A 25518-nucleotide genomic window follows, 5' to 3' on the forward strand; every position below is an offset into this window, starting at 1 on the left:
AGATCTAATGCCACATCTCAAGTTTGTGTGCGATTACGTCTTCATTCAGCTGAGAAAATGTAATTAATGACACTTAAATGTGAATTAATTTCGTATAATGTATGTCGAGTGTTATTCTGCATCGACTATGGCAATTTGCCAGCTTATTAATACATTTAACATAAATCACATCATATAATGTTTTACAGTTGGATTTTATAATGTGGACCATCCAAAAGACAAATCAGTTCCCTTTTTTAATACCGTAATTTCCGGACTATTAAGCGCAACCATATATAAGCCGCACCCACTGAATTTGACAAACAAAATTTTTTTAAACATAAATAAGCACCTGTCTATAAGCTGTAGGTGTCTACACTGGACTATAAGCTGTAGGTGTCTACACTTTAACGAAAGACAGTGTCTGTAACACGGTGTAACGGGTGAAATATGTTGTGGCTCCTTTAAGAGCAGAGCAGCATTTTGGGAATAGCCTGCTGCCGCATTTTTCCGGTATTACTGCATGTGTGCAAGACCGAGGAATATGTCCTTATTATTTTCTGATGCTCATTTCTAAGTTTCTTTGACTAACCTGTAACGCTGTTGCCAAGTCTGTGCTTATATGATTTCTGTTGTAACTGGAGTTAGCGATCTCTCCCTTCACCCAGACTCAACGCGTTACAACGGTTCGTATCTAAACAGTAGCCTACCAACAAAGTCATTGTTCACTGTCTTCCTCCTTTCGTGGAAGTTTTTTCTCCTGATGCCGTGCAGCTCAGAACACAGGTGAGGTGCGTTTTTTCGTTTCCCTTCAGAAATTTCATTGGTCTAAATGTTATGTCGCTCTGTTTTTTAGCTTGAAGTTTGTGTAACCGGGAAAGACCCAGGTAAAATCCATAAATTAGCCGCTTCATTGTTTAAGCCTCGGAGTTCAAAGCGGGGAAAAGTAGCGGCTTATAGTCTGAAAAATACGGTAATGTTATATAAATGTGTAAATATACACCTGGTCTTTACCAGTCCTGTCTCTCACACACAAACAAGCACACTGAACCGGTCATTTTCCTGAAAAAAGAACAAGTGTAACGGAGAAAGAGAGATCATTTATAACTCCTTCGGTGAATGAGGAACGCCTCCTGGCAAAAAAAACTTCAGCATTTCAATGTTTTATAATCAACCTGTCTTAAAACCTGTTTATTATTAATCCTAGATTCGTGGAGCATTCTCCACACACATCCCTGTGAACTAACTGCTCCAGTAGAAACAGTAACATATTAAATGAAGAGCAGATTGATAAACACACAGAACTAGTTCAGATTCAGGATTTGACCGCGCTGTTGTCTGGAGACTAGATTTTGATTGGCTACTGAAACATTTTGCACAGTGGAGGTTGGGGTCAGTTTCCTTATAAACAGTTCCAGTTCCATAGAGTGAGAGATATTTCCTAATGACTTTACTGAGCTAAATGGATCATTTTGCATGTTGTTTAACTTGCGTGGTGAATATTGGGACGTTGATAAATGGGCTGAGGCACAAAATGTATTTATTTGAAGAACTGGAAATGAAACTGCTAAAATGAGAAAAGAAAAGCAAAAAAAGAAAAGAAAAAAAGGCACAAGAAATTATCAGTAGATATGTGGCACAGATTCTCACACACACAAAATGCGTTACACAATACACAACCTACAGCCTCAACAGCACGTGGGTTTAATAAACACCCAACAGGAGTAACGAGATGAGTAAGGAAAACTGTCCCAGAAACCAATAAAAGTGACTCAAAATATGTAAAAGAACCGGATAACACTGTAGAGTGATACAAACACTAACTACCAGGACTGAAGCAAATAATTTGTGTGAAGCAACAAAATCGCCGATATGTAAAGAGATGTTTAACGTATTAAGTCTCCAGTGTCAACATTTTGTAACAGGAGGTTTTCCACCAGAAGAAAACTTTGAGTTTTGCTTTATGCTTTTCAAGTGTTTTGACATTACAGCTCCCAAATACTATTAACCTGTATAGCTTAATACCTTACAATACTAAAAATATTACATTCTTTTCTCATTGTCTGCATTTCAAAAGATACCACTTTAAGGAATTAAAACTTTTAAAATGCTAAAAGTTTTATTTTCTGAAATTTATCTAACCCGGACTTTATATTTGCAGTTTAGCTTTCATTTATTTGAAAACTCACATTTTTATTTTACTGATGGTTTCATTTTTATTAGTTCTCATTAACTATAATAACTGTAGATTCTGCTTTCTGGACTGAGAATCAGTAAATACTTGTTTTTTAGCTAGAACTATTGGTCAGACTAAAGACAATCAAAGAAAAGTATTGATAAGTGATTCCAGCTATCGTGAACAATATTGAGTCAAACAATTTAAATTCCTATTGGAAAATGAATCTGTTGAATATGTATAAATAAAGCATTAAGATTGACATAAATAGTGTTGTATCTGTTGTAATGTCTATATTTCTGTTTACAACAAAAATTATAATAAACAACGAAACATATTTTCTGATGCTTCTTGGATTCCTGTGTTGGTACCGGGCCACACAGAAAGAATACATACCTTACTTTATTTCCGTTTTATTTATTTTCTGATTCTGAACAATGTTTTATTTTGGAAAAGTACCGGATTCTCTCTCCGCCACATCTGTCTATAACTCACTCTTGATGCATGTCCAGATGCTTCCCTCGGTCACATGTCTTACCAACATCCACTACCTTCTTAAAGGGGCTGCTCCGGCCGCTAACCCATAATACATTACCGCTAAATTAAAACCCCCAAGCGAGCAAAATTAACAAAAACACCACAGTGGATTCACATTTATTATTATATTTAGAAAATCCGCCACACATTAAAGGCCGGTCCGTGAAAATATTGTCCGACATTAAACCGGTCCGTGGCGCAAAAAAGGTTGGGGACCACTGGCCTAATAGATACAAATCTTAATACCCTCAGTCACAAAAAATCTTAGTTTTTTATTTTATTTTATCAAAATAAAAAATAAAAAGTCTCAAAACACTGAGACTTGGGAGAGAATACAGTTAGATATTTGTCAAAGTGCTAATTTAAGTACTGCTAGAAGGTCTTTAGGAGTCATTGAAGGCTGCTTGTGACTCAGCTGCTCAGACATCAAGTGGAATTTTGTTTAACCACCTAGAAGTCAGAAGAAAGAGTCTTGAACCATGTCTTCCTTGTACCCTAAGAGATGATGGAACCAGTTAAGCAGTAGTTATGGATCTGAGAAAGTGTGGCGCAATTCGGGGTGACAAAAGTGCTGTGTGCTAGAGAAGTGCTAACAAAAAGATCAGGTTTGCAAGAATTTCGCATTTTAAGTATGAATTTTAAATCAAACGTGGGCAGCTCAGGAAGCCAGTGGGGCGAGGGAGACTTTACATGAATTTAAAAAATATCTGCTGTTTGAAAATGAGCACATGGACATTGTGCTTTTATACAGTCTGCATTTCAGTTTCAGGATAAAATGGGTTCAGGGCTCTGCTGCAGATGAGTTTGAATTCCTCTCATGATGCTGAATGTAAAAACTGATGACACGATTGCTAGCCAGTTAAATTTACACACAAGTTTTCATTAGCTAGTTAATTTGATACAGACTAGCTAGTTAGCCATATGTTTGTTAGCTGCAGTCGTAGTCGGCTTCCTTTGTCGTAAATCAGTCTACGATGTACATGAGCTCTGGTAAGGTCTACAAATCATTACTACAAATCGGCCGATGACTTGTTTACCTGCAACACAACTAACTAGCATCTAATGTCCTCATTAGTCAATGTAAAATGCAAATATTACATTTGTGAGTCTCCCACACACTTGTCATGGTACTAACTTCAAGCAGGATTGAATTCTAGCTAATGGAGTTTTTTTTTTAAACATTTAAAAGTCAGCCGATTCAAACAGTCAAATAAAGTTGACTAACGTAAGCATTTCAGAGCTCCAAAAATAGCAAGTTACTTAGCTAAATTATATAAACACAGTCCCTGTAATGCTCCCTGGTTTTTCTGGTGCAATGTGGGAATTCAAGAGACCGAATGTTCACAAGTGCACCAGAAAACTTAAAAAAAATAAAAAAAATAAAAAAAATGGCCAACACTCAAATCCAAACCTTGAGTAGAGATACAGGGAGCCAAAATGAACCCTGAGTCAGAACTAATGAGCGTCTCATTTGTTTACACATTCATCAAAAATGCTCAAATTTTCACTGAAAACATAGTCTACATACTAATGAATTTATTTAAACTGAGCGTAATCTCAGAATACAGTGCTAGATTATTTAATTTCCAAAATATGGACTTTCACATGTACTTTTACACAGACCTCTACTGCAGTTTATTACTGAGCAGAACATTTTAATACATAGAGTCATGTTTAGCATCCTGAAAAAGGGACAGAAAAAAAACCAAGAGATGGACAAAGTGATGGAGTGAGAGACAGTGAGGCAGAAAGTGAGAGTGATACAGATTGAGAGATTGACAAAGTGAAAGACAGCATGAAAGAGAGTAAGAACCATAGAGTGAGAGCAATAGCCAGAGCAGAAAATAGAGAGACACAGTGTGTGTGTGTGTGTGTGTGTGTGTGTGTGTGTGTGTGTGTGTGTGTGTGTGTGTGTGTGTGGAGCTGCTCGTCATCCGACTCTTGCAGCATTGCATTAGACACAATTATAAATGGCCAGAAGAAAAAACAGGGAGCCAATCAGATCTCAGCTCGCGTGTCAACCGGAGACCAACTGAGTCCTGCCTCTGACACAACTATTTTACCTCCATAATTCAAATCCCACAGCCAAGCAGCCACTCCTGCACACACACTGACCTGTTTACACTCAGAGCCACAACACGCATCCCCCTCACTGACACACGGTCGGCTTACACACACACACACCACAGTGTAACACACACCAGTCAACAACGAAACCGGCACGAGATCCACTCTCAGCTCGCGTGCGCTGCCTAAACAAGCGCAATGTCCTGGTGCAAAAACATTAGAGTGCATCATCTACATCACCTCCATCATCCTGCACTGGAAAGATGAGCAAAAGCCTGCTCGCGTGCACTCTTCATTTGTACATTTCTGCATTCAAAGACTTTAATGACTTTTTCTACTGCAGTGAGGAAACGGCACAGAAGTTTACAGCTCCCTCGTTTTGGTGCATGCACAATCCCATACTTTAAATCATCATTATTATCATCATCATCATCATCATCATCATCATGCCCTGACTCTACACCGGACCACGAGCAAGATTTGGAGGTTACGTTCGTTTAGTCGAGGAAGACATGTTCGCGTGCATATTGCGAAGAGGAGAAAAGGAGAAAAAGGCAGCCATTTTAGAGAAGACCTAAGAGAGTAACAATGGCAGGTCCGCGCGTGAGCAGCAAGCGTGTTTCTCTGCTTTGTGCATTATTATTGTTGTTATTATTGTTGTTATTATTTACACACGCCGCGCGCGCGCACGCTCTCCACGCGCTCTCGGGCGCGCACCAAAGTTTTGGAGGGCCAGACCCAAAAGTTCTCACCTGATTCCTGTTGAGCGCGTGAGCGCTGCTGCTTCCGGGGCTCCCGGGGGGCGCGTGGTGGCCCCTTTGTTGCCAGGGCGGATGATGACCCCCTCCATAGGGATTAGTGCTGCTCATGTCGCCGGCTCCTTTACTCGTCCCGTCCTGACTGTTATAGTCACTCGGGGGGTAGTTCTGGTAGCCCCTGTTGGCGGTAGGTGAGGTCAGGAGCTGGTTTAAAGTTGGAGTAGGGGTCGGCTGAGGGTTGCTCATGTTATACCTCTGATTATTAAAAGAACCCGCCATAAGAGTTCCTGCTGCCTGAAGGGGCTGCGGCGGAGGCTTTCCTGCCTGACTCGGCTGACTAGTGCGCGGCGAACTCACGCCATAACTCTGGCTCTGATACTGAGTCCGGTTGGGAAAAGGCCCATAATTGTTGCTGCTGCTGTTGTTGTAGTGGTTGGGGAAGCCGGGATCGTGCGAGTTGGTCGGATAAGGCTCCATTATATTGCCCGGTGCCATGCCAGGGCTTTGTTGTCCGCCATGTTGATGAAAAGGGCCCCGGTTGTAGTGCTGGTTGCAGCCGTACGGCGGTGGAGGGAAAACGCTCGGGTGCTGATGAGCAACGCCCGGGTGACTGCTCGCGTCTAGGTCGTTCTGGTTGTTATTAGTACTGCTGTTCATCCGGGACGAACTGTCGCCGTTTTTCATCTCAGGGTCTCCTCCTCCTCCTCCTCCTTCTACTGCTCCACCACCACCACCACCTCCACCTCTTCTTCTTCTTCCTCCTCCCGGTGCATTCGCTACCTCCGCGCCGTCATTGAGGTCTTTCTGTCCCGGAGATCCGCCGTTATCCATAGTCTCCTGCTGCACGTCTCCCGGTATCGAGTCCTCCTGCGTGTCCGGTTTCTTCAGCTCGACGGCCGGGCTCGCGCTCAGCGCAGCGACCTGAGCGGCCATTATTCCCCCGCTCTATTTCTCTCCCACTTTCTCTCTCTCTCTCACTCTCTCTCTCCTCTCCCTAGCGATCTGTCTCCTTTTCCTTGTTGAAAGGAGTCAGTTCTTCCACTCGAACACAACCAGAACACCACTGGATAGAAACACTATTATTTGAACAATGTACCCGTGTCCCGGATCATTCCTCCCCCCACCTCTGCCTTACAGACCGGACCCGGTCTTCTTCTCCTTCTGTCCAGTTTTCTGAGTTTTAAAGGAAAAAAAAGTTACGTGATTTAATATGAAATAAATAGAAGGACCCCCTCCCCCGGAGGAATGAATTGAAGTGCCACACCAAGCGTGTGCACCGTGCGTCTGTCACATCGGAAGAATCCGATCGAACCAGCACGAGGCTCCGTCAGACACAGCCATTTTACTGAGGCGCAGAGTCACATGGAACAGCAGGCGTGGATCTGAGCATGCGCACGGATCCGGACTACGGCACAAAAACATGGTCACCCAAAACACTGCAACTACTGTACTCTCACTTCAGGATGGTGTTTTGAAATGACCAGAAGATGCACACAGTTTTTCTCCAAAGTGTCTCCTATGGCAATGCCTGAATTTAGGAATTAGTCTCGTGCACACATTAATTCGTGCTGGCTGCAGTGGGGTTATAATTCATTCTCACACAGAGAGGAGGATATAAAAGTATACTCCATATTTCTCTCTTTCTACACGTGCACACAGCAGTTAGGGGTGGCTGAGCGACAAGTTTGTTACTCTGTGCAGTGGAAAGCGTGGAAATTGCAGCCTGCGCTCGCGCGGTTCCGCATGGAAAAGGAAGAATGATTGAGAGGTTTGGACTGAGAACAGGAAGTGAAAATGGTTTGGGGGTGGGTGAAACGCAGTGCAAAGAGGAGACTGGAAAGCATGCATTCAATAAAATGACCTCAGTAATTAGGTCATATATATATATATATATATATACATTGCATATGTATATATATGCATGATTTTTTGCTACACAAAAATTTCACAATTAGTCAACCAGAGCCATGCGCTCGCACTCCTCTATTTCTCCCATGCGTCCCTGTGCTTCTTTCTGTCGCTTCCCCCCTTCCAGCTCTCTCTCTCTCTCTCTCTCTCTCTCAACGCACAACTTTGCACTGGCAATGTGGGGGAAGGGAAAGCAGCTCACAGCTCATACACAACCTTGCTCAATGCACAAAATAATTTAAAGGTGCAATAGCCTATTTTTATTCCTTGCTACTATACATCACTTGAAATGCAAAACATATTTAAGCCATAGCTGCAGAAAAAATGTCATACTAAACCCACTTATATGTCAAGGTGGTTATTCTTATTGATATGAGCCTCCTGTCAGTCTGTTTATACACACCCCAACACCTCTTTACTCAACCTCTACTCAGTTTCTTCACACTATCAGGCCACACCTCGAATAATAGTTAAATTATTTCTCTATTAACAAACTAAAGGCCTCCTTTATCATAAAGGCATACGCATAATTTGCATCTGTGAGAATTAATTATACACACAGTCCACTTTATTAGGAACTCCTATATACCTGCTCATTCATACAGTTATCTAATGCGTTGATTATGTGGCAGCAGCACAGTGCATTAAAGCACAGGTCAAGAGCATCAGTTATGCTCACCTTTAACATGAAAATGAAGAAAAAACATTGCAAACTTTGTGTTTTTAAACCCCTACTGGGATTTTTACACGACAGTCTCGTTTACACAGAATAGTGCAGGGAAAGAAACAGTGAGCTTGAGGGAGTGACAGTTCTGTAGGTGTAAACAACTTGTTGATGAACGAGATCAAAAGAAAATAGCCAGGGAATGGCCAGCTCAATAGTGAGTGTAAGCTAGTACATATTATACATAAATGTATATTCTTCAACCTAAATGCAAATCTCTTAAGTTAAATAAAGGAAGGCCATACCTGGGTAAGGTCGCTATCATCTACTTCAACACTGGATCATTTGAAGTGAGTGATTTTGAAATTGTTATTTAAATGGTTTATTTTCAGTGGGATGTCACTTGTCAGCGAAATACATTTACAACCAATAAACAATTATTTTTGAACTGGCTGGACATAGTGAGATGAAATACTCAAACAATTTATTTTAAATATCTTTCTGGTTGATAGATTTTAGTACATTTAAAAGATTTCTTATATTTTCCCAGAAGTAAGCAATGAAAAGAAATTTTTTATAAATTCAGCAGCAATTAAGAAAATATGTTAAATTTTGGTCTTTGTAATTACATAAGTTACACACATGTTTGAATGTAATATAGTCTATAACACATCTAAGTGTTGCAGAATTGTCAGGCCAGTTAATTAATGACAATTAATTAATAATTTTTCAATCTGGGACCTGAGCTATCCAGTAAATACAATCTGGTAATTTGGAGAGGATTTCACTCAGAGAATGGATTCAGGGTATTGTGTGCTGGGAATGCACACATATTTGGACCTGGTTTAAAAAAATATTCCTTCCCACACTCACTCAGTACTTCATTCATGGATGATAAGCAACATGCAGTGTAAGGTATTAATCTATCATGACTGTCAGAAGATACACCAATTTGAGAACTTCTGTGAACTCTCACCACACAGCCGGGACTCTTTTAGAGGGTTGCTGGACAGCTCTGAATGGGTTACCTGGAATGATCAGGAAACTGCCACCTTAGGTTCATTTTTAAAAGGATATTCAGAACAGATGAGTTGTATACCAACTCACACAAAGAGTTTAAAGAGAAGTGTAAACTGAAGATTTTGATATTATGATAATAATATAAACACAATGTATGGCACTCCTTATTGTAATTGATATGGTAATTGCACATTTTTGTAAGGATGTTAAATACACAATATTGAATGCTATTTTTGATGGTCAATAATTATCTGATGAATGATTAATATATATTGTGTGCTTAACATTAGTTACTATTTTGTTTACAGAGACACAGATAAGCCATTTAGAGGTGCTGATATCAAAGGCTATTTGGAAAAAAAATTATTTGAATAATTTCAATAACAGACTGGGATGATGTTTTTATATTTCTGTAGCCAGCTTTTTTTTTTAAAGATGCAAAAAATCTTTATCCAGATAAATATATTTAGATCTATATATAAGCCAGATGTGTCAAAAACATTCTTCCTTCAACTGTAATCTTATTATTTTAGCTACCAACAAGGAGACTGAACCATTAGATCAAAGCAGTCATGCCACATTTTACAATACCAATCAACTGCAACTTCACCCCCTTTTTTTCTTCTAAAGGGGGGTACAAGGAAAATGTTATGGATTCCACAAACATACAAAGCAATCACTTGATCCTCAAACTTGGAGCAGGGACTGGAAGCACTGCTTCTGTTTAATGCCCAGCCAAATTAAAGGTCTCATTTTGCGCTTACAAAAAAGATTATTTTTATATACAAAAACATCTTATCATCTGTTAGTTTAGCACTTCCACTCCAAGCACTGTTACTTTGGCAATGTTTCTCAGGAATTATGATTAAACTGGCAGTAATGTCAAAAGCAACCAGAAGAAATTTATTTTCACCAAGAGCTGCAATGAATACAGAGTTTAATGAGCCAAGCTTCTTTATGCTAATGAAAAGAGTCTAAAGACCCCCAGATAAAAAATATAGTGGTGCATGAGGCAGACATTTCTTGTCTTTGTAAAGGATGTTGGTGGGTTAGAAAATGTTTTCCAACTCAACCTATTTCACAAAGCACCCAACCTAACCCACAGTCTAAGACCTAGGGCTCTGGACAAGGGCATCTGCTAAATGCCACAAAAAAAAAGGCCACTGATGGTGGCCTGTTGAGTAATCATTATCATAGAAAATATCAGCACTTGTTATCAGCAATAGCAATTTCCTTAGCACATTATCACTGTTTAGACTGTTTATTATTTGAATATATGTAATATATGCAGAATAATCTCTCAACAGAGGATAATGATGACATAATAACACAATAGTGAGGGAATACATACAGTAGAGTAACAATTTAGCGCCAAAGCCACAGCAGTGATATTTTTCCTGTTTTGGTCACTATTATGTTAATAGGGTGACCTGGCTCCCCATTCCAAGATCAAGTGCACTCTGAAGGAGGTTTCCTTTTAAGTTGTTTCTGAATTTGCCTGTATTCCTATATCCTTCATTTGTTACCAGTCTTCCAGTCCCTGCCACTGAAAAGAACCCCATAGTAAATGATGCTACCACCACATGTTTCACCTAGGGATGATATTAGCCAGTAGGTACGGTGTCAAAGCTAAAATGCAATGTTAAAAGCAGTGGCCAAGGCTTGTTCAGTTTTAAAATGATGCAACTGTGGTCCTGGAAACACATAATTACACATAATTTATTTTCTTATTCACTTTTATTTTTCACTTTATCTACTGTATTTTCCAGTGTCGTTCATCCAAAGCATTTCCCTACCTTGCTCTTTTTTGTCAATTTTTACACTCTTGTGTTTCCTTTTTATTACTCATTATTTTTCAGTTTTTGTATCCAATAATTTGTACCAATAGCAAGTTTGTTATTTTGTACTGATTTAAGTTGGGCCAACAGTAGTGTAACAATCTCACCTAGGTGGATACATTTACAACCTAAACCCTAAAGTCACCCCTGATGGGCTGTGCAGGACACTACTGTGACACTACTGTGCAGGACACTACACAACAGGACACTACTCAGTTTCTAATTTCATTCATTATTCTACCATCAATAAACACATTCCTTTCTTTTAGGTCACACAACTGATAGGAGCCTATCATCTTGTGTAAGGAAGGGATCTATATACATTGCCAGGCATACACAGACACTCATTTACACCCAGAGCAAAGTAGTGAATCTCATTATGGACATAATGAGATTTGGAAGGAAATTAGAAAACAGTAGGCAGGCTTAGAGTTTTTTTCTTTTTTTTTCCATTCATGTTTTTTTTTATTCCCTTGTCAGTTTAAATGCTTTATTTTGTACAAACACAAAACAGTTAAGCTCTCATTGTGTTGCTCTTGTCTCTCTCTGCCACAGACTCTCACATCTTCCTCTTTATCTTCTCCCTCGAGAGAGGGGGAAGAGGAGACAAGAGTCTGCAAACCCATCTGTGAATCACCCTAAACTTAAATCTCTGAAGTGGAAGATAGCAATGAGTTATACATGTATTGGTATCCTTTATGCAGTGGAGCCAGTGAAGCAGGGAAACAAAGCATGATAGCTCTTTCTAACAGATAGTATTGGAGTGTGAGGAGTGCCCACTTGATGGCTAGGCACTCTTTCTTGATAGTACTGTACTTAAATTAAATTGTTAATTAAAAACAAAAAAGAGTGAAGAGACATCAGGTCAGGATTTTACCTGAGCAATGCTTCTGTTTGGCATTGCTCTATCTACTGGATTCAATCTAATGTCCTCTTTTTAGTGAGAACAACCAGGGGGCTGGTAATGTCTAAATAATTAAGTACGAACATACAATAATTGCCAGTCAACCCTAGAAACTGTCTTCCTATCTTTTTTGGTTTAGGGTCCTATTAAATTGGGGGGCTGCACCTACCCATTATCCAGAGGCTCTGATACTTCTTGTGTTTCTTATTCTACTTATCTCAAACTCTTAGAACAGCCCTCAGATGTGGAAGGTACTGTGAGCCAATCAAGATTATTTGCCAATATTTCTTAGTCAAAACAATGCCAAATAAAAAATGCACTGAAGCAATCTTGACTGGACAGGACCGGACAGACACATATGCCTGGGGAACCAGACAAACTTCAGAGTTGGCTGCATATCAACTCTGTGTGAGGACTGGGTGGATCGAGCCACATTTTAAATTCACATCCACGTCTAGCTACTCTATTTCAGGACCGAGTATCACCAAAGTCACAGGGGCCTCCTCGGTGAAAGGTTTAAGGAGAATGAGGTGGTATATTTTTAGTGCTTTAGTGTTTAATGATGTTCAATTCTGGCTTAATTGCTTTTATTTCCAGTCATGTTTTACTGTTTTCAAATCGTATCTAACATAAACCTGACAGAGCTGGTCAGAGCATAATTCACTAAAAGTAACACAAATCAATGCCCTTGTGCACGCCCATTGAGGTTATTACTAATTCTTTTGAAGAGGACCTCAATCAGTGTCATGAGACACAATGGTGTTTTTTGGGGTGGCTGGAGGATTCATTAGGTGATAATGTGGCATGCCTCACACCACCTGCATACACTATCAAACATATCTAGTGAATAATTCTCCTACTTAAATGGCCTACCATAAGATTATGATGTAAAAGCATTTCCCTGCGTCCTAAAAGAGCTGGGAGTCTTTTCTTCTATTTTGAGTATCTTGCATGATGATGTAATCTATTGCTCTTGATAATCCTTAAAAATAGGGGTAGTGTAAGCATAACATTTTGCAGGACATGCTGGAGAGTTATGTCCACTTGGTCAAAGGTGTGTTTTGTGGTTTTGTCTGCTGGCTGCTCCAAGGGGAAATTTTCAAGGACAATTTCCCTTAAGAGTGAGGGTATGGAGAACACCATGAAGTGTGAGGGGGTGTGGTCAATAGCCCAGAACACCCTATGCTTCTCAAAGAGTGAAAAATTCAGCAATGGGGGGCTACCTCCCCAGATATGGTGCCAAATGGTTCTCTACCAGTTGTACCCTTTCCACAAATTTCAGCTGATGGTACTGGTGGCACCCATTGTGGGGACATAACAAGCAATGTGACATTGAATTGATCCAGTAACACAAGGATTTCCACCTTTTTGGTGCTATCTTGATGGTGATATTTGTAGGTACAGTGAACTTAAATGCAGGTCCAGGTACTCCAGCAGGGAAAGTACTCAGACACCCCATTTAGGCTATAACAGCTCCACAATGCTGCCATATGCATGAAGAGATTGATAAAGGACTCTGGACTGTTTTGCTGGCCCATGTTTAATAGCATGCTGTGCTCTTTGGCTGCTGCTGGGGTACCTGCCAAGATTTAAAGCACCTGTTGGTCCACAGTTTGGGCATGAAGCAGAGCCTCAAAGGTATGGTATTGCTGAGTATGCTTTTTAATGATGACCTGATGTTTGCTTTGGTGGAAAGGGGTCTTAATAATGTCTATGAGGGGCCAGGAATACATGATTGCATGTTCTTCTTTTTTCTTGGTTCTGCACCAAATATACACTCAAGGGTTTGGACAGGAGTGAGGAAGCAGGAGACCAGCTTCAATGCTTTTCTTTTTATTTACCAGCTCAACAGTTTAGCTCCCAGTCTGTTGCCTTTACAATCTTTGTGTCACACACTCTCATTTCCTATTTATATTTTTTCTGTTGCCCACTGAAACACATTTTTGTTAGTAGATATTCATAAAGGTGCAAAATCATGCTTAATTCAGGGGGAATGTATTGTTTTATTAAACTTGCTCATTTAACTGCCCATATCTATCCTGTGCATACAACAATGTCACCACCAAGCAGATATATTTTGGATGGCAGATCAAAAAAAATCTCAGTAACACTGAAATGATATGCATTGGATGTATCATGCATGTATTAATGGGAATGTTCAATGCTAATGCTAGATTGAGAACAATCCACTAAGGAAAGAGGGACCCCTTGCTAATCTGGGTTGCACTGAATGTCCATTTATTACAGATAAACAATGTTGAGATGTGCGGTGATGGTGATCAGAATCAAACTGTAGTCCTGAGTCAGTGTAGCAGACAGTTTACATTAACTACAGCCCAAATCCAAATCCTTAGAGTTCCTGTTCTTACTCTGTAATTTCATGGACCCCTAGGGCATTGATGAGAAACTGTCCCCAGCTGCACAGAGTGGCCTCCAATCGAAGAGAACACCATCCAGAGGCGGGCCAGGACAAAGTGGGCAGATCTGATGAGGTGAAAGGGGCAGGAAGAGTGGTCACTGGAACCTCAGAAGCATGTTTAACTCGACAGTGAGAGAGAGAGAGAGAGAGAGAGAGAGAGAGAGAGAGAGAGAGGTTGACAGGGAGAAAAGGATATGGATTAATATGTCTCCTTATTGTTGTATGAAATTCAAGGACACTGTGCAGTTGGGGACTCCAGCAAGACTCGCTATGGCAACATAACTAAAAGGGAGACACAGACATGAGGGATCTCTGGGATAAGAGACAACCCACCACACCACCGTCAACAAACCTGAGGGAACATGTGAGAGTGAGGGGATGACATCATACAAATATCCCAGTTCATCAAACACTCTATATCCATGATCCCTTTAGATTTGCTTCTTTTCCTAAGAAGAATCTGCTGATCAAAGGCTAGACTAAATAAATATGTTTTCAGCCTCGACTTGAACACTGAGACTGTGTCTGAGTCCGAACACTGATTTGAAGGCTGTTCCATGACTGTGGGGCTTTATAAGAGAAACATCTGCCCCCTTCTGTAGTCTTCATTATTTAAAGTACCAACAAATAGCCTGCACCTTTTAATCCAAGTAGGTGTGGGGAATCATATTGGTACAGTAGTAAAAAAAAACGTAATGAAAGTGATTACTGGATGCCTGCTGTAGTCTGGTTTTTTTTCGACTAGGTCACTATATAGATTTTAAGGACAGGTGATCAAACCCATCAACAATTCACACATTTTATATTAACAAGACTCTTAAATATTGACAACCACAGTGTAAATTTGTGTAAATTGTGCTTTGACTGTACGGCATATACTTCATATATTCAATTAAAAAAGAGTAAAGCGGTGACCAGGGGGGAGAAACAAAGATTATTTTGCATCCTTATTGTTGCAAAGAAGTTAAATAAACTGTACAGTGTGATCAGGGACTCCAGCAAGACTAGTTATGACAGCATAAGTAAAGGGGAGAGCCAGAAGGTAACGCAGGCATGAGAGGAGGATAAGAAATGGCAAACCATACAACCATCACTAAACCTGAGTGAACACATAAGAGTGGGGGGAGGACAAAATCCAAAAACACCAGTTCACCTAAACACTCTATATCCATGTTCTCTCCAGATCAGCTCATTTACTAAAGAAAAACCTCCTGACAAAAGGTTTTAATAAATAAATATGTATTTAGCCTCGACTTGAACATTGAGACTTTGTCTGAGTCCCAAACAATAATTCAAAAGCTGTTCTAAAACTGTGGGGCTTTGGAAGAGAAAGCTCTGCCCCCTGCTGTAGTCTTCATTATTTGAGGTACCAACAAATAGCCTGCACCTTTTGATAGAAGTAGACATAGTGGAGCATAATGGAACAAACGTTTGCTTAGATACTGCGGTGAGACCATTTGGTGCTTTATACATCAGTAGTAGTATTTTGTAACTAATGTGATATTTAAAAGAGGTGTATTTCTGCATCCTGTAATGACAATTTTATCTTATTTTAGCAATATTTCTAAAATAAAAAAAAGGCTATCCTGGTAATGTTATCCACATAAGCCTAAAAAAAAAGACTAGAGTAAATAATCACACCAAGTTATTTTACTGCAGTGCTTATGGGACAGACCAAATAGAGATACTATGTAATCAGAAAGCTTACATCCAGCTGCATGTGGTCCTTGTAAAATTACTTCCAAGTAATTAAAATTTCACAGTAGAAAGTTAACAAGCATGCTTGTTAACTTCATATATCTATCATATCTATATATCTCATTTTTTTTCCTCAAAGTTATTTTTGGGGAAAAAAATTATAATAATTACAGTTGTGACTTTATTTCACATTCTGCTTCTCAACTTAAAGACTACATGGAATGATACCCTAAATCTGATCTCCATTTGGGCTGATATTTTCAGCCCAGTTCACTGACACATGTTGGACATATACAGTCATGTGAACCCTATTTGAATTCTATGGTTTCATGTATCTGAAAATAATAAAAATAATTTGGTACTTAAGAGAGCTGTGAATAAAAACATACCCCAAAACTCAAAGAAGACATAGACATAGAAACACAACTGAGAGAAATAATGTATAAACCCAAACTCTGCTCAGTTGCATTTATCCCTATATGAAACATGAATGAAAGCAGTTCTAATAAAGTAACTTGTTGTCATTTTGTGTTTCTGCCCTTTTTTATTTAACCAGCACAAGTAAACTTTCTAAGTAGTCATGCATGGCAAAATCCCAACAACTGAACCATTTACTTTCCCAACATTCAGCTCAGCATCTGCATTTGATTTTTGTTTTGCACAGATGGGGATCAGGTACAAACCCCTTCAAAGCATCTCCACACACACACACACACACACACACACACACACACACACACTGCTTAATCTCACCCTCAATTGTAGCCATTGACAGGAGCACAAAAGCCTGACAAGGACTCACTATTATGTAAGCACTGAAAGCTCAGCTAGCAGAGGAGGAGGGAACCTTGTCATCCTGGCAGCAATGACTATCAGCCAACGTTGCCATACAGGAGGAGACCACGAATGGGTGGGAACTGGGTGTTGGTTAATGTGCATTAATTGGGATTTAAGCAACTAATAAAAGCAACTAATAAATGTTTCATTTGTGTTGTTGAGTTAGATAAATTAATTTCTATTTAATGAGCAAGTCAGAGATGATGGTGGTGAGGAAAAAAACCCTGAGAAGACATGGGCAAGAAACAGAGAGAGTAGCCAGATACAAAAAATTAACCCAAGTGGAGCTTCTATATCTGGGCAGTACATTTCGAGATTTGAGGTTCAATCGTGAAATATAATTAAATGCATTAAACAATAAATTGCAATTAGATAAAATTTGTGAAAAATAATTCAGTTTTAGGTAATATTGGTTTACAGGCCGTGAGTTTGACATGTGATGTGGTGTGGTGTGCACGCCCATGTAACAATGAACAACTTATCTCAAGTGAATTAAGATGTGTAGTGTGGAAGGGTCAGTGATTGTGAGATTTGTGTGGTGTGCAGTCATAAGAGCATGAAGTGTCTTTTGCAGGGGCAGTTTATATATATATATATATATATATATATATATATATATATATATATATATATATATATATATATATATATATTAATGCATTCATTGTTAAAAGTAAATGCATCTGTTTTGACCGAGTGCTGTAGGTATCCAGCATTAGTAGTTTCACTATCACCTGAAAAAGTACAAGAAGATGCTCTGTGCCTTTGTTTCTAGCTTAATTTAATATTTCTTGATTTTGAATAGTGGAAGGGAGATCAGTCTGTTTCTTAACCTCTCCTAGATTAGATTATATGACAATGTGTGACAGAGAAAATTTTCATTTTCAGAAGTGTTCCATTTCAACAATATTTATCAACAAATTTTATATATCTATATAACACTACCAGTGCTAAATGTAAGAACAGAAACACAGCGCGATGAGTTTGTGTGTGTGTGAGTTTGTGTGTGTGTGTGTGTGTGTGTGCTCTGCCAGTGAAAATGCAGGTCTATAAAGTGGGTCCTGATCCCAGTTCAACTAAAAATAAAAAGACTAAATGTAAAAGTTCTGAGGTAAAACACATCATTTTGCTACTGCTAAACTACTCCACTTGAGTCACGAAGCTAATCTAGAACATTATCTTATCTGTTTTATTATCAAATAGTTTTGTTTTAGCTCAATAACTCAATAATCCACTCCGGGTTTTCAAGCAGATTCTTGGTTCAATTTATTGTGTGCGCTCTCAGAACCAAAGAAGAGACCGCCAACTGAAAGTATACCTCCGCGGTTCACTGTTGTGGCTGTGTGGTGTATGTGCAGAAACACAGTTAGTACAGACTCGTTGTACATTTAAGGGTGTCTAAAACATGTTTTTTAGTGGTTCGTTGTGTACTCTTACAAAAACCAACAATAATAACCAGTATGATAACTTATGGACTATTTTGCGTGTCTGCTCTGTCTCACACATACAATGCATTCCTGTGTTGTTCCGCGGGTGATGCGGCCCGCCAGCCTGCTGTTCCTGTAAACTCCCGCCTTAACTTAACGACAGAGTCTGACTCAGAGATTCACAAGAAGACATCACACTGCTCTTAAAAGCTTTTTCTGAACACACTTCCAATGACATTGGGTTTCATTTTAAACCTTAAACTAGTACATAAGCACAACACGATAAATAATAACATTTATTCATTAGAATTATTAAATAGTCTAAAAAAACCCTACCTGTGATCAGTTATAGTGGATATAGTGGATGGATGGATGGATTCTGCACACACTTTCAAGACCTTCAAGATTACATATTTATTGGTACTAAAATTACAGACTTCCTATTACAATACCCCCGATTTGTCTCTATTCCCTAGATTTCAGGGCGTGGTTTGGGGATTACTGTTCATTCATCATTAACAAGACCATTAGTGAGATCAGACTCTGATCTTGGGATATTAACGAGGAACTTGTTCCAGTTCATCCCAAAGGATTTTTCCTTAAGGCCAGAGTTTAGGCTTCTGTGCAGTACACCTAAAACACATGTTCCACTCAAACCTTAGCACCAAGTTCACTGAGCTCATGTTGTAAAGTGAAGAAAAGGAAAGATGTAACCTCACAGCCTACAACTAATTCTGTAGTTTAGTGAAAAGCAACATGCGGGTGTAATGGTCAGGGGTGCACATACTTTTGGCTGTTTTCCATATCATGTTGGAAAATAAGAATATACTGTGGTAGATAAAATTGTTTTACATGTACACCTTAAACGAAGGAATATGAGGTTAGGGTTATTCGTTTATGGAGTCAACTCTTTTTGGAATAAAGGCTGCCTGGAAACAAAACTATCCTTAAATGAAACAGACGTCTGCTTAATTGCATAATCAAGCAGAATGAATTTATCTTTAGCTACTTCTGGAATTCAGAGCAGAACTGATACTATTTTGCATATATTTTTCAGCTCTTCACATGTAATTCTTGGTGATTTAACCAGCTGGGTGAAAAGTCAGGAATCAAGTGCTTATAGACATGTGCAACACTTCCTGTGTGACTTGTAGTGTCATGGATGCTAAATAAAGAGAAGCTTAAAGCCGTATTCAATAATACACTTGTATACCTTTTGAATAGGAGAGGTCAGTGGATTACCAAGGCCACCGCTTTGTTGAGATAATCTGAACCATTATGCGTGCAAGCTTGCAGTGTTTTTCCACTAAATAAGCATTGCAAAAGTTAAGTATTAAAGCCACACCTAATTACAAATGTTTGCAAAAAAGAAGAATGAAGCCAATTTTGCCTTAGGTAATAATAATAATAATAATAATAATAATAATAATAATAATAATAATAATAATAAAATAATAACAAAAAATTTGAGATTAAATTTAGTCTACAAAGTTAGTGAAATAGAGTTTTAGTCTTCTTCGGGTTTTAAACACTGGATTATTATTTGTAAACAATTAATAACATTTAAAACAAAATCCAAACAAATGAATATTAATTTAAGATGTGGTTTAGGAATTGGAGCAGCTCCAAAATTCAGAAATGCTTTGACATTAGAATGAAAATCTCTGTTAGGGAAAATGCAGCAATTATTTAAACCTATAATAATTAAAGGCCACAACAAACACTTTCAGTGGCGTGAGAGAAATAAGTATTGACAAATGCTACTCAACAGTGTCATCTAGTGACTGTGATGTCATAACACGCCATTAAATCTAAATCATAATAAACCTACAACACTGGTTTTGGGCTGGAGTATATTTTATTCACTTACATAGTGTGTAGGTCATATTCAGTAAAATAGCAACAGCGGATTGTGGCTGTAGCTTTTGTTTGGTAGTCAGACATAACTGTATTGTGCCAAACAACAATGAAGTTGAGATCCTATCACATTGACTTATGCCCTAGGATACTATGTGTTAAAATTTTAGAGTAACAGGCAGTCAAATGCGACAACATCCAGTCATCCAGTGTACAGTCTAGCAGGTCATTTAAAAATATATTTAATATATTTAGTTGACAGATTCCTGTATAATTTCCAGCCCAAGTACAGTTCAACATCCAACTTAGACATTAGAAGAGATCATTACTTTTTTTGAGCATTTAACCCAGCCATTAGGGTTGCACAAGCAAGTGCACTCTTGGTGCAGGTCCCAAAAACGGATAAATGGGGAAGGTTGCTTTAGGAAGGGCATCCAGCATAAAACGTGTGCCAAATCGAATATGAGGATCACGAACCAGAATTTCGTACCGGATCAGTTGAGGCCCGGGTTACCAACAACCACCACGGGTTAGCCAACAGGGTACCGGTGGAAATTGGGCTACTGTTTGCTGAAGGAAGAGTAGAAGAGGAGGAAGACGTCTACAGAGACAGCAAGAAAAGGAGAAGTGTAGAAAAGTGAAGGTTCGTGTTGGCACTTTAAATGTTGGCACTATGACTGGTAAAGGGAGAGAGGTAGCTGATATGATAGAGAGTAGAAAGGCAGATATGTTGTGTGTTCAGGAGACCAAGTAGAAAGGTAGTAAGGCCAGGAACATTGGAGGGGAGTTTAAACTGTTCTACCATGGTGTTGATGGAAAGAGAAATGTTTTAGGTGTGATCCTGAAGAAAAAGAACAGTAAGAGTGTATTGGAGGCTGATGGAAGTTGAAGGGCTGATAATACATGTCATCAGTGCTTATACTCCTCAAGTGGGCTGTGAGATGGAGGAGAAGAAAAGATTCTGGAGTGAGTTAGATGAAGTGGTTAAGAGTGTACCTAGGAATGAAAGATTGGTGATTGGGGCAGACTTTAATAGGCATGTTGGTGAAGGGAACAGAGGTGATGAGGAGGTGATGGGGTAGGTATGGCTTTAAGGAGAGGAATGTGGAAGGGGAGATGGATGGCCTTGGGGTTGAAAAGGAATTGGTGGAGAGTGAGGACTGAATGAAGAATAAGATGGTGGAAACTGAAGGAGGAAGACTGTAGTGTGAGATTCAGGGAAGAGGTCAGACAGGAGCTCGGTGGTGGTAAAGAGGTGCTGGATGATTGGGCAACTACTGCAGAAGTGATAAAGACAGCTAGAAAGATATTTAGTGTGACATCTGGAAATAGGAAAAAGACCTGGTGGTGGAATGACAAAGTGCAGGAGAGCATAAGGAGAAAGAGGTTGGCGAAACAGAATTGGGATCGACAGAGTGATGAGAAAAGTAGGCAGGAGTACAAGGAGATGCGGCAGCAGGTGAAGAGGGATGTGGCGAAAGCCAAGGAAAAGGCATATGAGGAGCTGTATGAGAGATTGGACACTAAGGAAGGAGAAAAGGATTTGTACCGATTGGCCAGGCAGAGGGACAGAGCTGGGAAGGATGTGCTGCAAGTTGGAGCAATAAAGGATGGAGATGGAAATGTGTTGTCTAGTGAGGAGAGTGTGGTGAGAAGATAAAGGGAGTATTTTGAGCAGCTGATGAATAAGGAAAATGAGAGAGAGAGAAGGTTGGATGATGTGGAGATGGTGAAGCTTGAAGTGGATAGGATTAGTAAGGAGGAAGGAGAGCAGCGATTAAGAGGATCAAGAGTGGAAAGTCGGTTGACATACCGGTAGAAGCAAGGAGATGTTTAGGAGAGATGGCAGTGGAGTTTTTAACAAGATTGTTTAACAGGATTTTGAAAGGTGAGAGGATGCCTAAGGAATGGAGAAGGAGTGTGCTGGTACCAGCCTTTAAGAACAAGGGAGATGTGCAGACCTGCAGTAACAACAGGTGAATAAAGTTGATCAGTCACACCATGAAGTTATGGGAAAGAGTATTGTAAGCCAGGCTGAGAGAAGAGGTGAACATCTGTGAGCAACAGTATGGTTTTATGCAAAGGAAGAGCATTACGGACGCAATATTTGCTTTGAGAATGTTGATGGAGAAGTATAGAGAAGGTCAGAAGGAGTTGCATTGTGTGTTTTTGGATTTAGTGAAAGCGTATGAGAGGGTGCAGAGAGAGGAGATGTGGATATGTATGTATATATATGTATGAGGAAGTCAGGTGTGTCAGAGAAGTATGTGAGGGTGGTGCAGGACATGTATGAGGACAGTGTGACAGCAGTGAAGTGTGCAGTAGGAATGACAGGCTGATTCAAAGTGGAGGTTGGACTGCATCAAGGATCGGCTATGAGCCCTTTCCTGTTTGCAGTGGTGATGGACAGGTTGACGGACACGGTCAGACAGGATTCTCTGTGGACTATGATGTTTGCTTGTTTATTGTGATTTGTGGTGAGAGTAGGAAGCAGGTTAAGAAGAGCCTGGAGAGGTGGAGGTACATGCTGGAGAGAAGGGGAATAAAAGTGGGTAGGAGTAAGACAGAGTACATGTGTGTAAATGAGAGGGAGGGCAGTGAAGTGGTGCAGTTGCAGTAGGAAGAGGTGGTGAAAGTGGATGAGTTTCGGTACCTGAGGTCAACAATGCAAAGTAATGGAAAGTGTGTTAGAGAAGTAAAAAAAGTGTGTAGGCAGGGTGGAGTGGGTGGAGAAGAGTGACAGAAGTGATTTGTGATAGAAGGGTATGTTTATAGGACTGTGAAAGGGTAAGAAGAGAGAAAGGGAGAGTTTATAGGACTATGGTAAGACTTGCTATGTTATATAGTTGACTAAAAGACAGGAGGTGGAGCTGGAGGTGGCAGAGTTGAAGGTGCTGAGATTTTCATTGGGAGTGACGACAGTGGAACGATGGACGATTGAGATTGTTTGGACATGTGCAGAGGAGGGACATGGTGTATATGGGTAGGAGAATGCTGAGGATGGAGCCGCCAAGAAGGACGAAAAGAGGAAGGCCAAGGAGGAGTTTTATGGATGTGGTGAGGGAAGACAGGTAGTTGGTTTAAAAGAGGCAGATGTAGAAGACCGGGGGTATAGAGATGGATGATCAGCTGTGGCGACCCCTAATCGAAGAAGCGAAAAGAAGAAGAAGTAGAAGAATCCTTTTTTGAGCATCTGTTTGTAAAAAAGGCTTTGTACATGCAATTCCGACATACAGACATTATCCACTCCATAATCCCAGTTTCTGTCTCCCATTGCAGTATTAACCATTTCCCTATGGATGCCTATTAGCACTTGTTCGTACAGTTCTTGTGTTCATTGTAGTTGTATAAAAGTAGCTACAGTGGGAACATGGTACAGTGCATAAGAATCAAGAAAACACATACTAATCAACAGTAAATCAGCTTTTTTTTTGTCAAATATCAAATTTTAATTATATCAAAAGAGGTAGCTAACATTAAGTCATAATCTTTCACAATCTAACAGTATCTCCGCACTGATTCTAAACTGTTGGACAAATATTAATGGAAGGTTACTAAAATGAATTATATCACAGAGTAGCAAAGAGAATGGTTTTTGCATCATCGCAAAATAATAAAAATTGTATCATATTGTGTGGGAGCATTAGCTGGAAGATTTTCTGTTTAAGGTGTTTTGAAAGTCTCTACCAACACACTATACTGTATTATTCACCAGCAACAGCAACCTGGATCCTGGAACCTGAATACAGATCGTTCTTACATTTTTATGTGTGAATGTTAGTGCTCACATGGGAGCAGCTACCATATGAATATTTAATATATGTTGTGATATTTAATGAGTATATTTCCAAATATAAAATATTCATATCAAAGCAGAATGTAAAGTGGAGCAGTAGGCTAAAAAGGGGTCAAAGATAGTAGACCAACAAAGAACACAGTAGCTATGTTCATAGGGAGCCTAGTAATCTATTAATAATTTATTAATAATCAGACACAATAATCATGTAATGATCAAAAAAATATTAATGTTAACACTTCAAAGCAGATCTTGTGAAGAGGGAACTGCTAAGATATCCATCTATCTTCAAGGACAGCAGAAGAAACCTGAGTCTCACTCTAAGAAAACCACTACTGCAGGTTAACTGAATTTTGTTTATATAAAATGAGCATCTCAGAGAGCAGCTTTACATAAATAGAGATGTTTTTTGACGTAATAAGCAAACTTAAAACAGTCTTATTGTAATGTGATACGATAGGGTTAATGTGATCAAATCTTACAGTTCTAGTAAGGACACCCCAAGTAAACATGTCAAATCTGTGTCCAAATTGTCTATATTTTGTGTGAGCACTGCCTTAATCCTCCTGAATATGGAATTCACCAAAGCTGCACAGGTTGTTGTCGGGATCATCTACCACTCCTCCATTATAAAATTACGGAGCTGCTGGATGTTTAGACAAATGGCGTTTCTCCACCTTTCACTTGAGAATGCCCCACAGGTACCCAATAGGGTTCAGGTCTGGAGACATACTTGGCCACTCTATCACCTTCAGCTTCCTCAGCAAAGCAGTTTTGGTGGTGTGTCTGAGGACATTATTATGTTGGAAAACTGCCATTTAGCCCAGTTTCTGAGGGGAGGGCATCATGTTCTGCTTCTAAATGTCACAGTACATGTTGGAATATATGTTTCCCTCAATGAACTGCAGCTCCCCAGTACCAGCAGCACTCATGCAGCCCCAGACCATGATGCTACCACCACCATGCTTGACTGTAGGCAAGACACAGTTTTCATAGTATTTCTTACCAGGGCGACAACACACATGCTAGACACCATCTGAGCCAAACAAGTTTATCTTAGTCTCATCAGACCACAGTACATGGTTCCATTAATTCATGCTCCCAGACAGGATGTCCTTCTAGGAAGACAGCCATGCAAACCGACTTGTTGCAGTGGGTGGCGTATGGTCTGAGCTCTGACAATTGACCTTCCGCTTCTACAAACTTTAAAGCAATGCTGCAGCAGTTATGTATGTTTTTATGAAGCAGCTTCTGCACCTGACGCACAACACGAGGACAAATTCTTCGATGGACCCTTGTAAGACCTGTTCCGAGTAAAACCCATCTTGGAAAACTTCTGTATGACCCTGGTCACTGCACTGTAACTCAGTTTCAAGGTGTAAACTGTCTTCTTACAACCTCGGCCATTCTTGTGGAGAGCAACAATTCAAATTTTTAAATCCTCTGAGAGTTTTTTCTCATGAGGTGCCATGTTAAACAATCAGTGGTCAGTATAAGAGAATTGTGCTCAAAGCACCACATTTTAACTGCTCTAATACAAGATACACAAATTTGTATGGTCCTGTCAAGCAGACAAAAACATGAAAGTGATGAATAGGACATGTGGCTTTGCGCGGTTACACGACGTACAGCT

General features: G+C 39.6%; 1 protein-coding gene across 1 annotated transcript in view; it reads right to left on the reverse strand.

The window, feature by feature from the left end:
• Nucleotides 1-7244, reverse strand: part of arid1ab (AT rich interactive domain 1Ab (SWI-like)) — a 43769-nt gene extending 36525 nt beyond the window's left edge. Inside the window, exon 1 of the mRNA XM_046844170.1 lies at nt 5512-7244. Within this exon, the coding sequence (XP_046700126.1) occupies nt 5512-6450 (939 nt within the window). The 5' untranslated portion in view covers nt 6451-7244. The remainder of the gene's footprint in view (nt 1-5511) is intronic.
• Nucleotides 7245-25518: the final 18274 nt, after the last annotated feature.

Source organism: Silurus meridionalis, chromosome 29 (genome assembly GCF_014805685.1).
Source record: "Silurus meridionalis isolate SWU-2019-XX chromosome 29, ASM1480568v1, whole genome shotgun sequence".
Lineage (NCBI taxonomy): Eukaryota > Metazoa > Chordata > Actinopteri > Siluriformes > Siluridae > Silurus > Silurus meridionalis.